Source organism: Haemorhous mexicanus, chromosome 3 (genome assembly GCF_027477595.1).
Source record: "Haemorhous mexicanus isolate bHaeMex1 chromosome 3, bHaeMex1.pri, whole genome shotgun sequence".
NCBI lineage: Eukaryota > Metazoa > Chordata > Aves > Passeriformes > Fringillidae > Haemorhous > Haemorhous mexicanus.
In genome coordinates this window covers 68,041,259-68,061,097 of record NC_082343.1, presented here as the reverse complement: position 1 = coordinate 68,061,097, position 19,839 = coordinate 68,041,259, and the positions used below count along the sequence as shown (strand labels likewise).

Genomic DNA, 19,839 nt, shown 5'->3' with positions numbered 1-19,839 from the left:
GAGAAATGTAATAGAAGTGTTTTAACTACACATAAAAATCTCTTTCCTACATAGATAAGATTAAAACAGATTGCAGGACTCATTCTACCTTGCACTTTTTAATTAGACAGACTGCTGGTACCGCAGGGGTACTGAACACAGGCTCCTTTTTTCTCCACGTCTGATGTCAGAGGCAACAAAGGGAAAGAGAAGAGAAAGCAGTGTTCCATCTCTCCTGGCACTCAGGAAATAAGGATAAGCCATTTCACACAAACATTTTGCCCTATCAGGCATGTATTTAGAAATGACAGGTTATTATTATTTTTTTCTGAGGATGCCATTTGAGAAGCATGAAATCGTGCAGCTTTGTGCAAAATCAGTATTTGCCTTACAGCTCCCTATGTCAAGCTCAGAGATTTTTCCCAAAATGCTATTAGTTTTCTCCATAAGTTTGTTTCATTCCACCAGTGAATTCCAGGAAATCTATTAAGTTTCCTAAATTTTAATAGAATTAGTGGTGACAGTTTTCCAGTAAACCCTCCTCATTTTTTCCCCTTGCAGATAACCTCAGCATCTAAAAGGTAAGAAAGCTTATGTGTTTCCCACTGACCACTGCCTTATCAGTTAAACTACACCCACCAGCAAATATCATTCAAGAACTGAAAAAGAGGATGCTGCTGTATGACAGAAAGCACAGATCAGTATCTTCTACATGGAGTAGAACATGCAAGCAGCAGAACAGAATCAGCTGGAAAATACAGAAAATGTGTCAACTGGTTCCTTATCATCACGGCTTCTATGCAACATTTGCAATTCAGCATAAGCCATAGTAATGGACAGCATTCATCTGAGTTAGATCATATTGAGAGTGCAAGCAAGCATCAGGAATTGAGAAGTATGGCCTTTCTGCCATGCATGAAATGACAGGAATATCTTCCTTTGGCTTCTTTGTTTTCACCAAATGGCAGCAAGGGCAGTGTCAGGTTTTCACTGTCAGAAACTTCTTGCTTTGGGTTCTGCTGGCATGAGTGATGTGTTGAGACAAACCTCTGTCATTCAGGGATGATCAAAGATGTGGAGTAACTAGCTACACACTCCACTTTTCATCCCAGCTGTGTTCAGACAGCAAGATAGGACTTTAAGCCATCACTTAAGACTTTATCCTCATGGTTTGCTTAAGAAATAGCTGGAGGTCCTTTAAGTGTGAAGATAATGCAATCCTGCTGGTAGTGGACAGACTTGCTGTCCAGAAGTTATCAAAATTACTGAAGCTGTCCAGCGCTCCTTGGTGTCCTTGTCAGCAAGAGAACCAACATTTCTGCTCAGATATTCCAGCTTCTGCAGTTGGTGAGCAGGGGAGGCGCTCTAAACCATACCTCAGTGGTTTGGGTCCCTTTGGAGATTTCTTAAAAACAGACATCTGGCAGGACACATAAAGGTTCAGGTGGATTTGTTTTTTCCATTTCAATGCAGTCTGGAAAACTCACAGCAACCCTTCTGGTGTGTGGTGCCATTTAGGGTTACAAAATACAGTGTTTCCCTGTTGGGGGTTGCTTCAGTTTCTGTTGACGAGTATATCAAGCTCTGAATCCCAAAGAGGTATCTTCCTCATAGGCTGGGACAAAAATAGTCAGCAGTAGTTTAAGTCACAGTGCTGATCCAAGACAGACTCAGATGCTCCTGGCTGTGATCCAAGGCGGTCGCCAAAGAGCGCTGCGAGCTATGACTGGGATGCTGGCTCCTGTTGCTATTAATAAATATGGCTGCAGCATCCAGCCACGCAAGTGAAAGCACTGTGTGAATTCCTAGCTCTCAGAGCCCTCAGCCTTCTGGTGCTGCTGCTGGCTGGAGAGTGTCTGCATCCCACAGTGCAACTTCTGCACTTGGTCACGGTGAGCTTCATTTGCTGTGTTGGAGGCGAAAATAAAAAATTGTGGAAAGAAGCTCAGCCTCTTGATCAATTTATCAAACAGAGTGGAAATGTCTGTTTGCTATATAAAAGATAATGAGAGAAATTTGGTTTTAACTCCCTTCACTCAGCCTGCTCAGGTATTCATGTGTGAAATTACCCAGGGGAAAAAGCCATAAGTCAGTGAAGGAACACCTATTGGCCTCAGCTTTGATGGGCTATGCAGCGCATGCTACAAACTGAATCAGTCTGGAAAGCAGAGTTCACTGCTCTGCACAGACCCACTGATGGGAAGGAAGAAGGTAGTGGAACTGGAGAGTATGGATGGTGCCAGCAGGAATATGGAACTAGATTAATTCCACCTGATATGTACAATTTTACCCCTCTTCATCAGTGTAATTCTGAGGAGGTCACTTTTCTCTGAGATTTAAAACTTGAATTAATGGACCTGATTTCTTTATTCATTTATGCCAAAATGTGGAGAACTTCCAGATGAGGTAGAGAAAAAAGTAGTTATTCCATTTCATACTTTATCAGTGAATATGTGAAATATGACAATTATAAATTTTCAGCTAGTACTTTAATAACAAAAAGACTTGAAAAGCACAGTTGAGTTGCCATAGGCTAGGAGCTGGAGTTCATACTACCTACCAAGAGATTCAGTGTGTGGCTGCTGTTTTGAAATACAAATGGAGCACTGGAGTGCTGCAGCTCAAATAGTCTGCTCCTGCAACTATTTCCAGTTCAATGGACTGAGTAAAACAGAATTAGCATTTTCATAACCATTGCAATAATGTTCAAGATCATTATCATGATGGCTGAGCGAAAACCCAAAATTAGCAAATCGCTGAATTTCTTTGTCTGCTTGGGCTTTTCTGCAGGCTCACATCTGTCTCATTTTGTCACTCTGGATACTGTTTTGCCGTGGTGTCAGTGGTAACATGGACATGGACATCTGTGACAGCCAGAACTACTTGTCTGCAGATTCCCTCTGCAGGAGTCAGTCAGCACAGCCTTTCCTAGATGTGATTTTTCCATGCTGATTTTTCTATGTGATTTTTCCATGCATGTTTCTTTGGGCTTTCTCTTCTACATTCATGACCTGTCTACTGAAGAACTGCTCATTCTCTCCAGACCAAGGCATGAATCTGCTACCTCCTAAATAGTTTTTCTTTCCATTTTTTTCTTTTCCTGTTACTGTCTAAGCACTGTTCAAGACAATGAAATCAGATGCACTCGTTTGTCCATTAAGAAGCTTCCTTTTCTCCCACCTTTCCAAGTGGATTACTTTAAAGCATAAATGTCTCAAGAGGAAATAGTAGAAGCATTTTACCCATAGTGATTTCAGGATAAATGAAAGACAAGTTTCACATGGACAGACAGTAAAAAGTAGAGGATAAAAACCAGTAGGGAGTAAATTTTAGAAGGTTTAATAGTTTATTCTGGATTTTTAAAAATATTAAACTTTCAGGTGCCTTTATACTCATCTTCTTTATTTTAGGAACCTTGTGATGCTTGACTTACTTGTAATTTTGATTCACTTGCCACAAAAATGCTATATATATATATATATACAAGATAAATTTTGTTTTGTGAACTTCATCTGCACTTGTATGTAGCACTGCAGATATGTTTGGGTTCTTTTCTTTAAATTTTAGAGACAAAGACTTTGTGCATCGATAACAGAAGGAGTAATTTCACCTTACATTTGCTGTGATCAGCTGGAGCTTGCTGCTGCAGTGGTTTTCCTGGTGGGGTTCTGCAGGTGCACACTCTGGAGTGATGCCCCTATTCCTGCAGCCAAGCCATGTGCTTCCATAAGCTCCTCTGCTGGACCTGACTGAGCAGACCCAGTCGAGTACTGCATTCCTAATGAGCAACTCAGATGAATACCAGCAATGTCCACTCACCAGAATCTGTGCTTGTTTTGACAGGCTGACCAAATCTTGTTAAGCATGTTATTTTGTTATATTTGTCTAGGTTTTGTGTTCTGTGTTTATCTCCAAATTGACAGGCACCAAAGATGTGCCTTTTACATGCTGAAAGGTAATGTTAGCTTAATGTAGGCTATTTTTATTTTAGGTACTAAATGGTGTCTAGAGAAGATACTTTTTTGTGTTTTCATAATTTTTTAACATTTATGAATATCATTGTATGCTCCATATAGAATACTATATTGATTGGGGAAGCATTTATAGACACACAGATGTCAGAGCAGAGCAGACATGATCAGGTCTGTAGAGCTGATTTAACTATTTGATTTGACTGGCAAAAAAGCTTTGGCACATTCTTTTCATGTCAGTGATGAAATCTGAAATGTTGTAAGTAAAACACTTTCCCTGCAAAGGAGCTCTCTGCCTTCTCCTCAGAGGATCCCTATTCCCCGTTTTTATTCCATAAACTCATCTTTATTCAGTAACCAAGTGTTATTATTATCTCTTTGATAATAATGATTATTATTATCAAAGTGATTCACAAAATAAATTCACAGGTTGAAAATCAAATCCAGGGACTCAAGACTATTAAATCATTGACCCCACCACAAAGTCATCTGGTCTCTCAATAAGCTTCATGGATGAGCAAGTTTACATATGTAATACATACATACCTATAAATGTAGATACAAAATCCACAGTAAAACTGTTTAATGATACACAAACATGAGTTGACTTTTAGTCTGTTTAGGGTGTGTGACACTCATTAGCTAATTTGAGCTAACCAGTTTCTCTTCACCATGTTGTTCTTTGAGCAGTTATCCTGCTTAGCATGGAGGGAAGGATTTGGAGAGGCATACAAATCTGGATTTTTAAAAATATTTTTTCTTAGAGGAAGTATGTTTCTGTAGGAAGGGATAAGTCAGTAAAAAGAAGCACAGTATCATTCTCAAATAGCTTTTTAGGCAGAGAGAGGAATTACACGCTTCCCAAGAACCTACAGTTTGGTACTGCAGTTGCATAGAGAGTGGCAATGAAAAGTGATCCTCCCTCACTTTGTTTCTTAGGAATGGCTCTTTCCTCTGGTTTTAAATGTGTTTTTTTTTCCTGCCTATTAATAGCAAATCTCAGTAGATGAGGTCTGCAGATGAATATTAAAAAAACCTCCAAAACCTACATAGTAGTAGACTGCGCCTAGAAATCTTATCTTCCATAAATTGCAGATTTCATCTGGAGTCTGAGTAGCATGTTATAGTGAACAACAAATTTTGGTTTTGGGAACTAGGTCTGCATCTTTCCATTGCACTGATGGATTCACTGCTGTTTTGATAGGAGGAAGTACCCATTTATTTCAAAGGGGTTTGGATCAGTCTGACAGGGTATTGACAAAAAAACAGAAATTTGCCATGTGCTTCAGTACATATTCCTATATTAACCTCACTATCTACCTTTCTACTTCAGTGTTGCAGAGAGCTGCTGCACAAATGAATTCAGCCTGAACCTTGTTTCTAAGGAAGGTACAAAGGAAGGAATTGTCATAGGACTGTCAGACTCCAGGTCTCTTTGAACTAGATGTGCCCTGATACCAAAGACAAATGTTTCACAGATCTTTGTTTAGATTTCCCCAGCTTGCACAAACCTTTCCCCCAGGCTAGAGAGCTGCCATGAGGGAGGACACTACCATGGAAAGAATATTGTCAGCCAAAAGAACCCACTGGCAGGAAGCCCCTGAGAGAGGTATGGCCAGGAGAAAGGGGATATGGTAGAGCTGGAGCCATGGACCAAAGCAAAAATGAATTGACTTTGTCTGGATAGCTCCTAGAACAGAAACAAAGCACATTTAGCTGCTGGAAGCCCCACGGATTCCTCACAGCAGGACAAGAGGCAATCACAGATCTGGCTGGCACTCTGGGCCAAGCCAATTGGCTGGCTGGGGTGAGAAATTCAAGCATAAGGTGGGAATAAGGGACAGTGGGAAACTAGGGATGGGAATCTAGATGCATTTGCCTCCTGAGATTTTCTTGAGCTTAGTCAGCTTCACTGCTGCCAAGTGATGCTCAAGTTCAAATACAAAGTGAAAGAAGGGAAAGAAAGTGCTGAGAACAAAATTGTGGTGAAAATGGAGGGGGAGAAATCAACCAGAAGTTTGAAATTATTGACTTGTGTTTGATTGCCACCTAAGGGAGATCTAAGCTTAAATAGTCCTATCAGAGCTGTGTCCCATGGAAGGAATCCTTCAGAAGATGCTGGGTGAGGCTCAACAGTTCAGCAGTGTCTCTGTGGCTCTGTGACAGCTGGGTGGTTTCATCCAATTGTGCTGCCAGGGAACATGTGAGGGCCTGGTGGCATACAAAAGCTGATGAAAAGCAAAACTCTTCCTACCCTCTAATCCTTCTCATATGCTTTAAAAACCTTCCCCATTATGGTATTTTCCCTGTCAAACATGCACACTGGATGTGGGAAACACAGACTCAGACATATCACCATGGGTTATATGACCAAAGCTTTCAGAGATACTGAGGGTTCTGTAAAAAGTCCAAATGCTTACTCAGGCAGGAGGCTGGATGGAGGTTTTGTAGGTTTATGAAACAGTAACAAATTAACATCATTACAAATTTAGTTTAAGTAAAATTTGTTTTCTCCACAATGATAATTTCTTTAAGCATAAAAAGCAGAATTGCTCAAAAAATTCTAAGATAATATAATCCATTCTGTCTATTTTGTGCTGTGCCAAGGTGATCCAGAGGAAGCAAATGGGGCATCCATCAAAGCAGAGTCAGTCAGGATTAACAAACAGACTTGCAGACACCTTTACATAAAATCCTGAAGTACCTCATGGAGCAGCTAATAGCAGGTTGCAAGTAGTTGATGGTGTTCAGGTACAGATTCCTGACAGCTGCAGAATACAGGCACTTCTGGAAGTTCCACTGAATACAAATCATTTATATCCTCAACAAGGTGGCTGTGCAATTTGTCCTTCATGGTTTCTCACACACAGCTTGCATGAAGAAATAACTTGTAGTCTAGGATCAGCAGACAAGTCATATGGGCTTAAAGCCATTTTTGTGTCCCCTGTAGCCAGAAGCCAGTATGTGAAGCTAGTACCCAGTGGTCTGTGCTTTTGAAACCCTGTCTTTGCCTTTAGCTTTATCTGCAAGGGCTAACGAGTTGCCAGAAAGGTTCTTTGTGTTGTATTTTTAGTTCAGACACAAGTCTGTATATGTCAAAAAATTCAGGCCTGACCTCTGATCTAGTGAAGCCGTCTGCCAAAATATGTGTACTTGAGCTTTCAGTTAACTGCCCTCCATGTGTATTTTCAAACCTCATGATGCTGACCCAGAGCACGTTTCACAGCTGAAGTTCATCCTGTCCAAACTCACATTAGATCTTCTGGCACCTGCTTTCTGTTCACAATCAAGAGATACTGCAGACAGGGTAGTTTTTTAAGTGCTTTTATTTATACATATATATGTATATGTATTTAAAATTCTTTCTGAAATTATTATTTGATTATATTTTAATATTTCTAACAGCATGTTAACTTCACAGAGATGTGGTTTAGCTGTAACTGATTTCAGATTTGTCCACTGCCTGTCTGACAACTGTAAATGATGGTACCTCACACTGGAGCTGGAGAAACTTGGACTCAGAGAAGTAGCTGGCTTGTCTGAAAGCATGAAAAAAATCAGCTTCGGATCTGTGACCACAACGCAGCTTTCCCAAGTCCCAGACAGTCAATACTTAACATGCCTGGCCCAGGGGAAATTAGCTAGTTGTTAACTAGCTAACTCTTGTTAACTAGTTAGCTCTTGTGTATGGAGGACAGGGGAATTGTTGGGAGTAAATTAACTTTCAAAGAGTCATTCCCATAAAAATTCAGCATCCAAATGATTGGGAGTTTGTTCTGTGAAGTGCATGCCAAAACAAGGATCTGTGCCTTCATGAACTCAGGATAATTGGGGCTGTGTCTAATGACTCTGCTGTTATTTCTGCTCAGTTTTCAGGACTTTACTTGTTGTCATTCTTCACAATCCTCGTTGGGCTGATGCTCTACTCCTCCACATCCACCTACGTAGCCCAGGATCCTCGGGTGTACAAGCAGTTCCGAAACCCCTCCGGACCTGCTGTAGACCTGCCAGCCAGCAGCCAGATGGAGCCTTCGGTGACATACACCAGCCTAGGGCAGGAGACAGAAGAGGAGCCTCACGTTAGAGTTGCTTAAACCCAGGGCTGTTGATCACCTATTGACAGTGGAGCTCGTATGTCCCTTATCTCTGTATTGTACATAGAGAAAGGTATTTACCAGGTGCAGTTACACTGGTGAGCTGCAAGGTAGCAAATAAGGAAAGCTCATACAAACACAAATTAATTGTTCCAGGGTGTTCCTTGCAAGGAGATGCCAGTCCCTCATTTACGAAATGAGCAGCATGTTTGCAATACAAGCTGCTGTGTAGGAATCAGTTAATGCCAAACTACCTGTGAAAGATATTCAATATGTGAGATGAAATTACAAAAAACAAGAGATTAATAGAAGGGTGTTTTACACACACAGAGTGATGTTATGCCTAAGCCGCACCAGCTGTGGAAAAAATGCCTTTTTACAGCAAACACACTTTGTGCAGTCACTGTTAATTTCTCTCTAAAATTTGTTTGTTTGCACAAAACAGATGGGTTAGTCGTGGTAACAACCCCCTGACACATTTTTGCTAGCACCTTGGATTTGGTGAGGGAAGTACAATGAGTTCTTCTGTGCTCTCTGTCTGGTTGCCCTTTCTAGGTAATCTGATCAATGAATCCAGAGAAGGGACAACTTACAATATCCGTCTCTATTCTAGGAATAGGTATAAGGCGAGCATTTTAGCCTTTCTATATTTGCAGAAGTGGAGTACTCAAGCATTGACCTCTCTATGATCCATGGCAGATTTCCTAGTGGCCAAGGTTCTGCATCAGGTGACAGGGAGTCAATTTCTCTGTAGTCGTGACTCAACACAGGTTTCTTACTTTTAAAATTTTAACCTGTAGAAAGAAAAATACATTTTCTAGTTTCCTATGTATTGTACCTCTCCACGGAAAGATGATATATCATGTGGATCAGGGCAGTTATTTTAGATACTCAGTGCATCGAGGGTGCCTTCTGCTCTTCCAGTTTGCTTAGTCTCCCATGGTTCATTGTTCTAACAATAGCTATTTAGAAATGTGTCAGTTTTTCACCAAAAGCCACAGATTGTAAAAATTAGGAAGATTAAGAGAGGAATTCATGAGCAGAAAGACTAGACCATCTGCTGGTGTTGCTGCAGTAGCACAAAGGCATTTTACTGGCAGGGTGCAGCCAATTATTTTTCATTAGCTGTGAAGCAAGCAGAAGAATTCAGCAGTTTTCTTACATTCCTGGGGTTGTTTGAAAATAGTAAGGGTGTGCTCCACACTTCTGTATACAACTGTACTTCTGCCTCAGGAACCTTACCAGAATGGGGAAGATCTTAGTCATCACCATGAAAAATCCATCTCTGCCTGTATGTTTGCTCCTCTGAGAGCCCAGTACAAGGAAATCATTATTTAAATATCCTTTATCTATTTTTAATTTAAAATTAAGGAAGACGAGGCATTCCTGTGTCTAACAACAGGTGGGGAATCTAGGAGAGATCTTGGTTTTATTCATCAGTCTGCCACATCTTTACATAAATCCTTGGGCATTACTTACCTTCTGTGTGGTTGAGTTTTCCAATCAGTATATATGGAAATAATGAAATTTTACCTACCTCACAGAGGTGCTATGGGACCAAGTAATTTTAAAACGCTTCAGGATCTTCAGAAGGAAAGAGTTTAAGAAGCACATAACAGTGCTGTAAAAGTCTGTATACATTCATTGTATTTGAAAATGGAGTTTATGGCATGGTTGATAAATATTTTGCTTGTGGGCATAGAAGGTGAATTTGATTTGAATGTTATTCTGCTGAAAAAGACTGTTTCAAGCAAAAATGTAGGCCTTCATGTTTGAAAAATACACCTTACCTATTTCTACATAAAAAAGAAGAAAAAGTCAATCTATACATTGGATATTGGAAAGGTCACACAGTTCAACCAAGCAGGATGAATTTCATTTTTATAGTCCTGTTCTGCTTTAATACAGAAGGAACTTCCCTGAAGCAGACTGAGAGAAGTTTACATATGCATAACAGACATGAAGTGGCAAATGTCAAAATGCTCTTGAACAGCAGAAGTATGCTGTATCTTATTCTTACTGTGGAGAAGAGGTCATTTCTTTCCCACTGTGTTCAGGCTGTCCCACAGCTGTGCTGCACCTAAGGAACAGTTCTGCAGTATTGCCAAATCATGCCCAAAACTAGCCCAAAAGTTTTGGTTAAGATGCCTTGGTACTAAACTAACAAATGTATGATTTTTTTTTCCCTGTGTTTTGTTTTTTTAATCTTTTCAGCTCTCATGTTTCTGAACTTTTTTTTTCTTAAACTATTGAGGATTAAAAAAACAACAAAAAAACCCACATTAGATTCCTGCAGAAAAACAGAGTCTGTATTCTGGGGATGTTAAGGAAAGTCTAAATGAAAAAATAAAAAACACAGAAGAAAGAGTACCTGACACTTCAGGGTAAGATCCTTGGGTCAAGCACTATGAGAGCTTCGACTTAAGGTGGATTTTGTACATTCCCCAGGAGAAGGGGTCTGATTACAATCATGGCTCCCTCAGGTACCCAGAGGCACACTGATGGGCACCTGTCATCTCAGTCTTTTTTGCTACCTTTTGTACCAATTAAATACCTTTCTCTGAGCATTAGTCCCCGTGTTGGTCTGAGAACCTTGAGGATTGTGTGCGTGTGTGTTTCATGTTTACAATTCCTTCCTTTTGCATAACTGTTTTGCTTAATTTCCTTATTAGTATTTATTTTTAAGCCAAATGTTGTAGTCCTTCAGCCTCCCCCTCCTCATTTTTCTGACACTAACTTGTAGATGTTTGTTAGAGTCTTCTGTGAAGCAGCTGGGCAGGAGGCAGCTCCCAGCTGGGTCACGGGGCTGGGAGATTTTCCTTAGGAGGGGTTGCGATCCATGGGTGGCTGAGAGGTGCCACCAGGCTATTCTGAAAGGCTCTGTTGTACAGGAATAAGTTATGGATGTTTCAGTGAGCTCTCTGCAGCCAGCCACCATCCCTTGTGCCTCTGGTGCAGGAGGAGTTTGATGTGCAAAGCAGGGCTGCTTCGCTGTCTGTGTTACCCCATAAACAAGGTGGATGCTCGGATTAGCGCCGGTGCGCTGGTCCTGGATGGACCTTGAAGGAAAACAGTAGTATAGCTTTACAAAGAACTGTGTTGACTGAAAAACTGAGGTCTACTGGAGGAAACTGTTCCTTCTGCCTACTTGTGTTCTGCAGTTGGAGCCCTCAGTGTGCACCAGCAAAGGCTCAGCTATCTAACGGCAGCTACTCTCCGTGTGCGTAGGACGTCTCTAGCTCTGCATAGCTCCTTGCCTGAACAAACTGAAATTCTCTGATACTGCTGGTCTGGGCAGCCCTTATCAAGACTGATGGAATTTTCTGATACCAGATGAAAACCCTCACTGGGAGACAGACCTGGCCTTTGTTCCAGCTATAAAATTTCGAAACACACAACGATAGACCAAGCAATTGAAAATTTTGCACCACTGTGTCATAAGAAGAAGTTTCAATGTATAGTGTAGAGATTGCTAACTTGTGCTATTAACATTTTGACAAGCGTGTAGTATCGTTTCCTTTCTTTTTTTTTTTTTTTTTGAAAACCATTTAGTATTCCTGAGCTAGCTACAAATATAAATTTTACCCCATGGGTAGGATTTTATTGTTAAATGCCATAATAAAGCACACTAATCTTGACACCGCAGATGGAAGTATGAACCAAAACCAAAACCAGGCAAACAAAATCCCAACCCCAAATCCCCCAAATCCTGCATTGAGAAGCTGAATAAATCTTTCTCCATTTTGATATTTGCATGCACCTATATGGACTGGCTGTGGCAATGTAATGCCTGTATAATGTTTTCAAATAAAAAAAATAAATGCTTTATGAAAGCGGGGTTAGTGGTTTCTTGACTGTTTCCTTTCTGCTATCTTAGCCTTAAAAGATTTTTCAGAAGTGTAAATCTTGAATTGCAGGGAATAGTTTCTCCGCTGTGCTCAGGGCTTCTTCCCCTTGTGAGGTGTTAACCCAGAACTCTTTCCAAGGTGTCTAAGAATAAATGCCATCAGGCATCCTCAAGTATCTTGCCTGGCCCCAGAGCACTCATCCAGAAAGAGAAGAGTACTCCTGCATGCCCTCTGTCTTAACCTGCCATTTCCCTAGGGCTAGCCCAGGTATCCTGATAGTCACCGCCCTCAGTTGGAGACAAAACCACTCTCTCCACTGCCTTCCAGAAAGTTTTAATTAGTCTAGAATTAATCTGGGGAAATTAATCAGTGTAGAATTAATCTGACAAGTGTCTGGTATGGAAGGGCTTCTCTGGCAGAGGTTATGGAGTGCCTGCAGCTGCCTTTCCCAGCCCTCTCTCTCAGGCTGCCCTACACTGCAACACTACACCCAGCTGAGTCCTGGAAAGAAAGGATGCAGACAAAGTTTAGATACTGGGGGGAAAGGAGTGTCAGGAGGAGCAGAATTAGGATAAGAAAGAAAATAAGATTTTGACTCATTGAAAGTTCACATGGACAGGAAAGGAAGATCCTCAGTATATGAGGGCAAGGCATTTTATAAACATGTATTCATTCACTTCCAAGAGTGTTTGCCAGCATATGCACCTCTCCATTCCTCTTTGTCTCATGCCTCCCTGGGAAACTTTGCATAAGTATTTTCTCACATTGCTGGGAGTATAAAAGGCAATGGAGAGTGGTGAGCTCCTTTCCAGGCACTCCCTGCACTGCAACTGCACAGAGCCCAGGTGTTACAAAGCCAGCAGTGCTGCACCCACGTGCTGGTTGATGACTGATATTCCACTGGGAATGTCTCCTAAGTTATACAGAGCTCCAGAAACTGAGTTAGTGTGCACAGCTTGATCATACTAACAGTTGATTTGCATTTTCCTCCAAATCTTTGAATGAGACTCTCTGGCATTAGAAAATTATCCTTTTATTGCCTGGCTAAAATTCAGCCTGGGTGCTTGAGTCATATGAATAGTAATTGCATGGAATTACCCTAAAAATAGATCATAAATAGGCATTAATGAATCTTTCTGGTTTTAAATAAACCAGGTTTTATCACTGAAGGACACTCAATAAGCTTAAAGCTGCTGGTCTCCCTTTGTTTTTGTTTATTTAGAACTAGTTCTCCAAAACATTACAAACCCAAAGCTGAATGCTTAGCAGCAATATGTCATGGAATACAAACAAGGAAGAAGTGCTTTTACAGTAAGAAATGTTTTGTTATGTTTGCTCTGCAATTATAAACACAGTAATTGTCACATAAAGAGTAACTAAGCCAGACCATTGTGAAAGAGAACACCTCTGCTTGTGCAGCCATTGACCTGTACCCTCAGCAATTGCAAAGTGGATACCAAATGCCAGCAATGCAGCAATCATGACAATATTGCAGATGAGCATTGTCCTTGTCATCTTCCTTCTCCTGTTTGAAGTGTGAGCTCATGCACTGTGGTATTTATTAATAAAAATCCTGCTGTATGGAAGATACTAATTCTTCAGGGCTGGGATCACTAAGCAGTGATTAGTCACAGACTGGCTCTGAGCCACCACCAGGAGACAAACCCCTACAGATTGGCCACAGAAAGCCAGTGGTAACCCTCAGATAACTTGCACTGCTGGTATTTCAGTTCCACTAAAAGGCCCACAGTGTTTCTTCAGGCCACATCACTCTGATGCTCAGAGCATCTTCCACAGCTTAGAAAGCACCACAGGTGCCCTGTGATCCCAGTGATGACACTTGGCTGGGTGCAGGCAGGAACCACTACCACTGTGCTGCCTCTCACAGATGCATTTCCGTCTGTGAGGAAGAGCCCCTGCTACCATTTCTATGATACAGCAACCAGGTGGAGGAAAGAAACTGGCTCAAAGCAAATCTTGAGGTCTGAAGTGAAGAGTCAGCACTCTGTGCTGTCCTATCTGCTGTAAAAACCATACATTTGCTATTATTTGGGAGTATTTTTTTCCCCTTATCCTAGAAGTTCCATTTTTAATTGGAAATTATGCCCTAAGTTCCTCTGGTATTCATGATGTCAAAATTTGGCCCTTTATTAATAGTCTAATGTATGGAATCTCTTTAAGAACGCAGATATTGTCAGTCCTGCATGCTATACAAATTATTGTAGGTTGAGACTAGGTGAAGCTGATTTTATTAGATTTATGAATTTTATTCTACTTAGATTCTGATTTATAACCTTGAGCTATAGTTGACTTTTTTTGTGACTCCTTATTGTGTACAATGTCCTCAGGCAATTTCCTTGTGCGACCCTGATCTTAATAATGCATTATTAATTCCTTACTGCTAAATAAATTATTTATATTAACTACTGCATTTTATTCCCCACATCTTGATAGCAGCGAACTCATCAGATTTTAACATAACTGCAAAGTTGTCAGTACGAATTCAGCTTCTCCATGTGCAATATGTACTTGCTTCTCAGGAACAAAATATTGGATTTACTATGATTAAACAATGACTTTTTTAATTCTAGACCTTACCAAAGCAAAGATAATGAACACGTGCTGAGTTTACCTGATCACTGAGCACTGAAGCACAAAGTGATTCAATGACAACACCCAGAGACACTTTGCATGCAGAATAGCTGGGATTTTTACAGGTGCAGAATGCCTGCAAGCCCATGGATCAACGTTATGGGAGGTCATGCATATTTAACTTCCCACTGCCTATAGTAGCCAGCATCACAGAAGCCTGGCTGCTTGCCAGATCCATAGAAATCAGCAATCAGCATTTGCATGTTCTTAAAATGACTGCTTGCCTAAATGAACTTCCTAAGTGAGAAGGGGGAAGGGAATGGGCTAATGACAACAATAATCTGAAGAACCTCATTATGTGACTCACTGTGAACAGTGGCTTGAACTATCTAATGTAGTTCTTGGCATTAAAGAGATTTCTCGATGATAAATAGGTCACACATGCATGCAGACACATATTTTATGAGTCTTTGTGTCCTCATACACTGTCTGTGAGCCTACGCTGTAATTAAACAGAAAGGAGAGCACCCACAAAACTGCACACAACATTTTTGTTGATTTAAAACTCTTACAGCAGGATTGATTTAATGACTAAGTTGACAAGGAACATTGGTGCTGCAGGACCTGCTTTGACTTTGCATCCTCAGGTGGATGCATCCACCACCACCACTTTGGATGATGTGTACTGCTACAACCGCCAGCAAAGCATTTGAAAAATGCAAAATTTGAGTTTTTATTTTAGCCTTGAGCTTTAATACAACATACATCAAAAGCAAACAGGGATTTAAAGTGAAACAGGTAAAATTAAAAGAGTAGGATAGCACTCAGCTTCCTACTCCTCTGTTATCCAGTTTCTCTGACAGTCTTTTTCCCCCAAGTCACCATCCACCAATCTCCATGTGACCAGAAGAACTACTAAGCTCATCTTCACCTTTTTGGTCCAAGTTACTCACACTCCCTTCTGTATTACTGACCTAAATGAACTCATTCACAGCTTCAAGGCCCTTAGCTATCCTGCCTCTCTCTCCCAGTCTGGCCCATTGTATGGGTCCTCTGCCTCCTCTCTGGCCTTGCATGCAAACATCTTGCTGCTTTATTGCTGGTGTAGTCCAGCCAAAGGGGCTCCTGGCCTCAACACGGAGGCTGCTGGTCACAGAATATTTGAACAGGAGTTTCAGTTTCTGTACAAATGTCGGATTCCAGCCCCACTCCATTGCAACCATTGCAACTGGATATATGAAAAAAAAATTTTAAAAAAATGCCTGCTTTTCTACTATATGATATTCAGGCAATGGCATACCAGTATGGTATGAAACCAGTCACAGGAGATTCAAAAAAGAGTGTGCATTTGCCTGCCATTTGATTTACAGTGAAGGTGAAAGAAGAGGGGCTGATGGAGGATGAGCTCCAGGTACCCTTCAGGTCATTGGCTCTAACAAGTCAGCAACAAAAATAGTTGTACTGTTTGAACTGAGCAAGGGAGGGTAATCCACATCATTCTGTCCTCATGGAAAAGACAAACAAAAAAAGCAACATGTGTCTCCAGCTTGTAATTATTTAAATCATTAAGAGAGATGGCATTGATGATCCATTTACATATATAGAGATTGGCTTCCTCTCTGCAGCTCTTGTTTTCCTCTCCAGCTTCTCAGCCTCTGGTCTGACCAAGGAAATGCCTAATTCCACTAAAAATAAAGAAAAAGAGAGAAAAAGAAAGGGAAGTGTTTATCCGAGGTATAACTGCTTCTCTTTCTCCTTGTACAAATGCCTCCTTTGAACTACATTTGGTGTAAACATGAACAGTGGCTCAGCTGGCATTTGTCTTCACAGGCTGAGAGGATGACTGTGAGTCCTCAGCCCCAAACCTCAACCTTCACCTCTACCACAGACTTTCATTTCTGTGAGACGATGGAGAGATCCAGCTGAGCTCCTTTTATTTCCCCTGGGTGTAGGAGGAAGGGTGTGTGCTCAAGGCAGCACGAGAAAGCTTGCCCTGCTACAGCTCCTTGAGTTCAGATTGATTGCTAGATCCAGGGCCATGCTCTGCAGAGCCAGCAGCCTGGCACCTGCCACAGGTCTGCTTTAACTGGAGTTACTGTGCTGAGCTGCTGATCTGAAGAAAGTAATTGCAGCAGCTGCACTAGCACCGGCTTCTCTCTGCTGCTGTAGAGGGGTGAACATCCCTGTCAGCTCCAGCACGGGAGTTTCATTACGGCAAGGGGATACTGGTGGGCTTCACTCTGTGTGCATCATGACATACCAGGGAGAAGTTACACATTCATTAAAAAAATACCCTAGCACTCCCATTTTAGCTTGTGCTTTTTCCTTGTAAGTTTCCCATTCTTTTTCCCCTTACATGGTGCCAAGACACTTCTTCCACACCAGCGTTTGAGCCTTGGAGCAAAATGCAGATACAGAAATGCCAAAAAAAGGCTTTGGCAACCCAAGAGATTTTCAGCCACATGAAATTCACCTTACACCCTGCTCACATGGAAGTGTTCTAGACAAGAAGGTGTCTGCAAGGCCAGCTCCACTCTCCTGGATCCCCCTGGGATGGTGAGGGAGAAGACTGACGGTTGTGAAAGGTAAAGATGTGGCAGTGGGAAAGAGAGGAAAGTGGTGATTTTGGACAGAGGGAGAGAAAGAGAGGGGAGTCTCTTGGGATGGAGAAGGGTTGGAGAAGGAACATGAGTTGTGAAGGAAAGAAAGGCTGGGATAGGGGGACCATGGCCTGGACCCCAGGTTATTTAAGAGGTTAGAGAGGGGTGGGAGAGGGGCTCATCACCTCACCTGCTGCCAAAACACTACCAAGTCCAAGGCTTTAGCTCTCCTCCTGATCAGCAGAATCTGCAAGGAAGACATGCTCTGACAGCACAGTGAAAATAGAATAGGTGGCTTCTCCTCAGGAGCTGCACCTTGGAGTGCCTGTGTGGAATGTGTGTGAACCTAAAGCAGGCACTGCTGAAGCCCATTAATGAGCAACCCTTCCCAGATATTCAACACGGAAGAAAAACTCCTCAAGCAAGAAGGATAGTGTGAAAAAGGGTTTCATTTGTATTGTCAGACAAGATATTGCTGTTGTCTTGCTTTTTGGTTTGTTTGGTTGTTGGTTTTTTTTTTTTTCCCCAAATAACCACAACCCCACATTGACTTTTAAAAAGTCTGTCAATGTATCAGGGAACATTGCTGCATGGGGTGTTTGCAATCTCTGAACATGAAAGATAGTTAATTTGTCTGAGCAGAGAGACATAACCCATCCTAGTTTGTTTTCTCTGTATTTCCCAGTGTTGCTACTGGCTGTGTTCTGACTGTTCTCTGCACAAGCTGAATGGCAATTGGTAAGTGTGTCTGAGGCACTGTAAGAGCAGTGTCTGGAGTTTGCCACTGACACTTTAATCTAATGAGAAATGCCAGGGACCTTCTGTTGGCTATTTCAAAATATTTTGTTTGGAAGAATTTTAAGACTTATAAAATAAATCAGTCTTGTTATATCAACATTTCTGGACAAAAACGACTCCCAGATCTTATGCTCAACATTTACTCCCCTGCTTGCCTCATACTTGGCTTGCATCAGAGCCAGGAAATAAACATGTCACTTCTTTCACTGCTCATTTATCAGGAAGGAGAAAAGATGGGGGGAGAGAAATAAAGGGAAAAAAAACGCTGGGGCTCTGTGAGCATATTGTGTGATGGCTTAACCTCTATCATTGTGAGTTCATAAAGCAGTAAAGCCTCAATTGCTCTGATCTCTTCCTCTCCATTTGCCTAGTGATGCATCAGAGTATTTAACACCAGACCTAAGGATGCCCATATCTGATAAAGCAAACAAAGAAAAAGGAGTGAAGCAGAACATATTAGAACACACTGAACAAAAGCTTTTAGTCACTGACCAAGAACTACTCCAATCAGCAAATATCACTAAATGCATTTTGAACAAACAGCAGAGCTGAAACTCTCCAGCATTCTGATTTCCATTAAAATGAAAGGTGTGGTGCACAGAAAATGACCCAGATGATCTCACCATCCACTGAAGAGGGCAGAAGGTGTAATCCCCAAATGGAAGATGTTTATGCAGAGCTGTCCTCAGGATAACACATCTTCCTTGGGAGCTGCTGCTGTTCTGAAGCAATGGCATTTATCCACAGCCCCACAGAACAAATCTTTCTGTAGGGGTCTTGCTTACAGCTGAACTTGGCTTTTCTATATGCAAAATTGATTTTCACTTTACCAATTTAACATACAACTGTTTGTATTTATATTATCTAGAGGCAAGCAGAATTTTTTTCATCCTGTTGAGGCCACAGCAGGTGGTGCTCATTTGCATTCTGCAGATGTTTGGGCTTTCCAGCAGGGCTTCAAGAAAGAGAATATTTTCTTTGCTTCTTATAAAGACTAAGACTTTGAATTTTCACATGGAGAAACATATAAGTAGATCAGAATGCTTCTATTATGCTTGCAGAGCTGTATATAAAGTGCTGCTCCATGTATCTTTTGGGTTGCATTTGTAGTGTGCCTATTTGGCCTTCATACATTTTTTTGCTGATGCAAGTGATCAGTTCTAATACTGGGTGATGGCTGGGCCAAGTCTTGTTTCTGGGTCTTGTCCCTTAGATGATTTAATAATTTAACCTGCCATGATTTAACGACCATTTCTTTTTCTGAATATTTACATCTCTGCTTGGAATATACTTGAGATGTAAAAGTCCTACACTTTTAAAAGCCCCTAGAGGACACAATTGAAAATGTCAAAGGGAGTAAGTATTTGAAATATGTTTGTCCTTTTCCTTATTTTACATGACATAGGTTTTAAAATTTAAACATGCTTTTGAGGTACAAACTAATGCCAAAAGTGCTGTATTGCTCTTACTGACGTTTCCACATTTACACCAGTTTCTGCAATGAATGATGCTCTGTGTATTGAATTTAAAAATAGGAGCAACCTATTTTTATAGGTTGCAATCTTTTGCATTTAAGCAGAAAACAGAACTGTGACAAATATGCACAGACAAATTATTCTTGAAATGCATTGCTCTCTTGAGCTGTCAAGTGATGTTTCTCTGTAAATGAGCTCTCTCATTTTGGATGCCTCCATCCCACTTCAATCCCCTGATGGACGATGCCTTCAGGCATCTGTACACCTGGAAAAACTCCTACAGGAAACTGCTCAATGACAGCTTCAAATGCTGACCTTTTCTGGAGGCATGTTGTGCAAATGTTTGGTGGGCAGTAGCAAATCCCCTTGCCTTCTTCCCAGCTGCCAGATGTTGCTGAAGCTTCAGGATGGCTCCTGCTCAGCCCTTGGGAAGATCTTTATGAACACATCTCTGATGCTGCACCTACCCCCTACATTTAACT

General features: G+C 41.3%; 1 protein-coding gene across 1 annotated transcript in view; it reads left to right on the top strand.

Moving 5' to 3' along the window:
- The window catches only part of SLC35F1 (solute carrier family 35 member F1), a 227,820-nt gene extending 215,938 nt beyond the window's left edge, over window positions 1-11,882 (top strand). The window contains exon 8 of the mRNA XM_059842227.1: window positions 7,820-11,882. Within this exon, the coding sequence (XP_059698210.1) occupies window positions 7,820-8,044 (225 nt within the window). The 3' untranslated portion in view covers window positions 8,045-11,882. The remainder of the gene's footprint in view (window positions 1-7,819) is intronic.
- The last annotated feature ends 7,957 nt before the right edge of the window (window positions 11,883-19,839 follow it).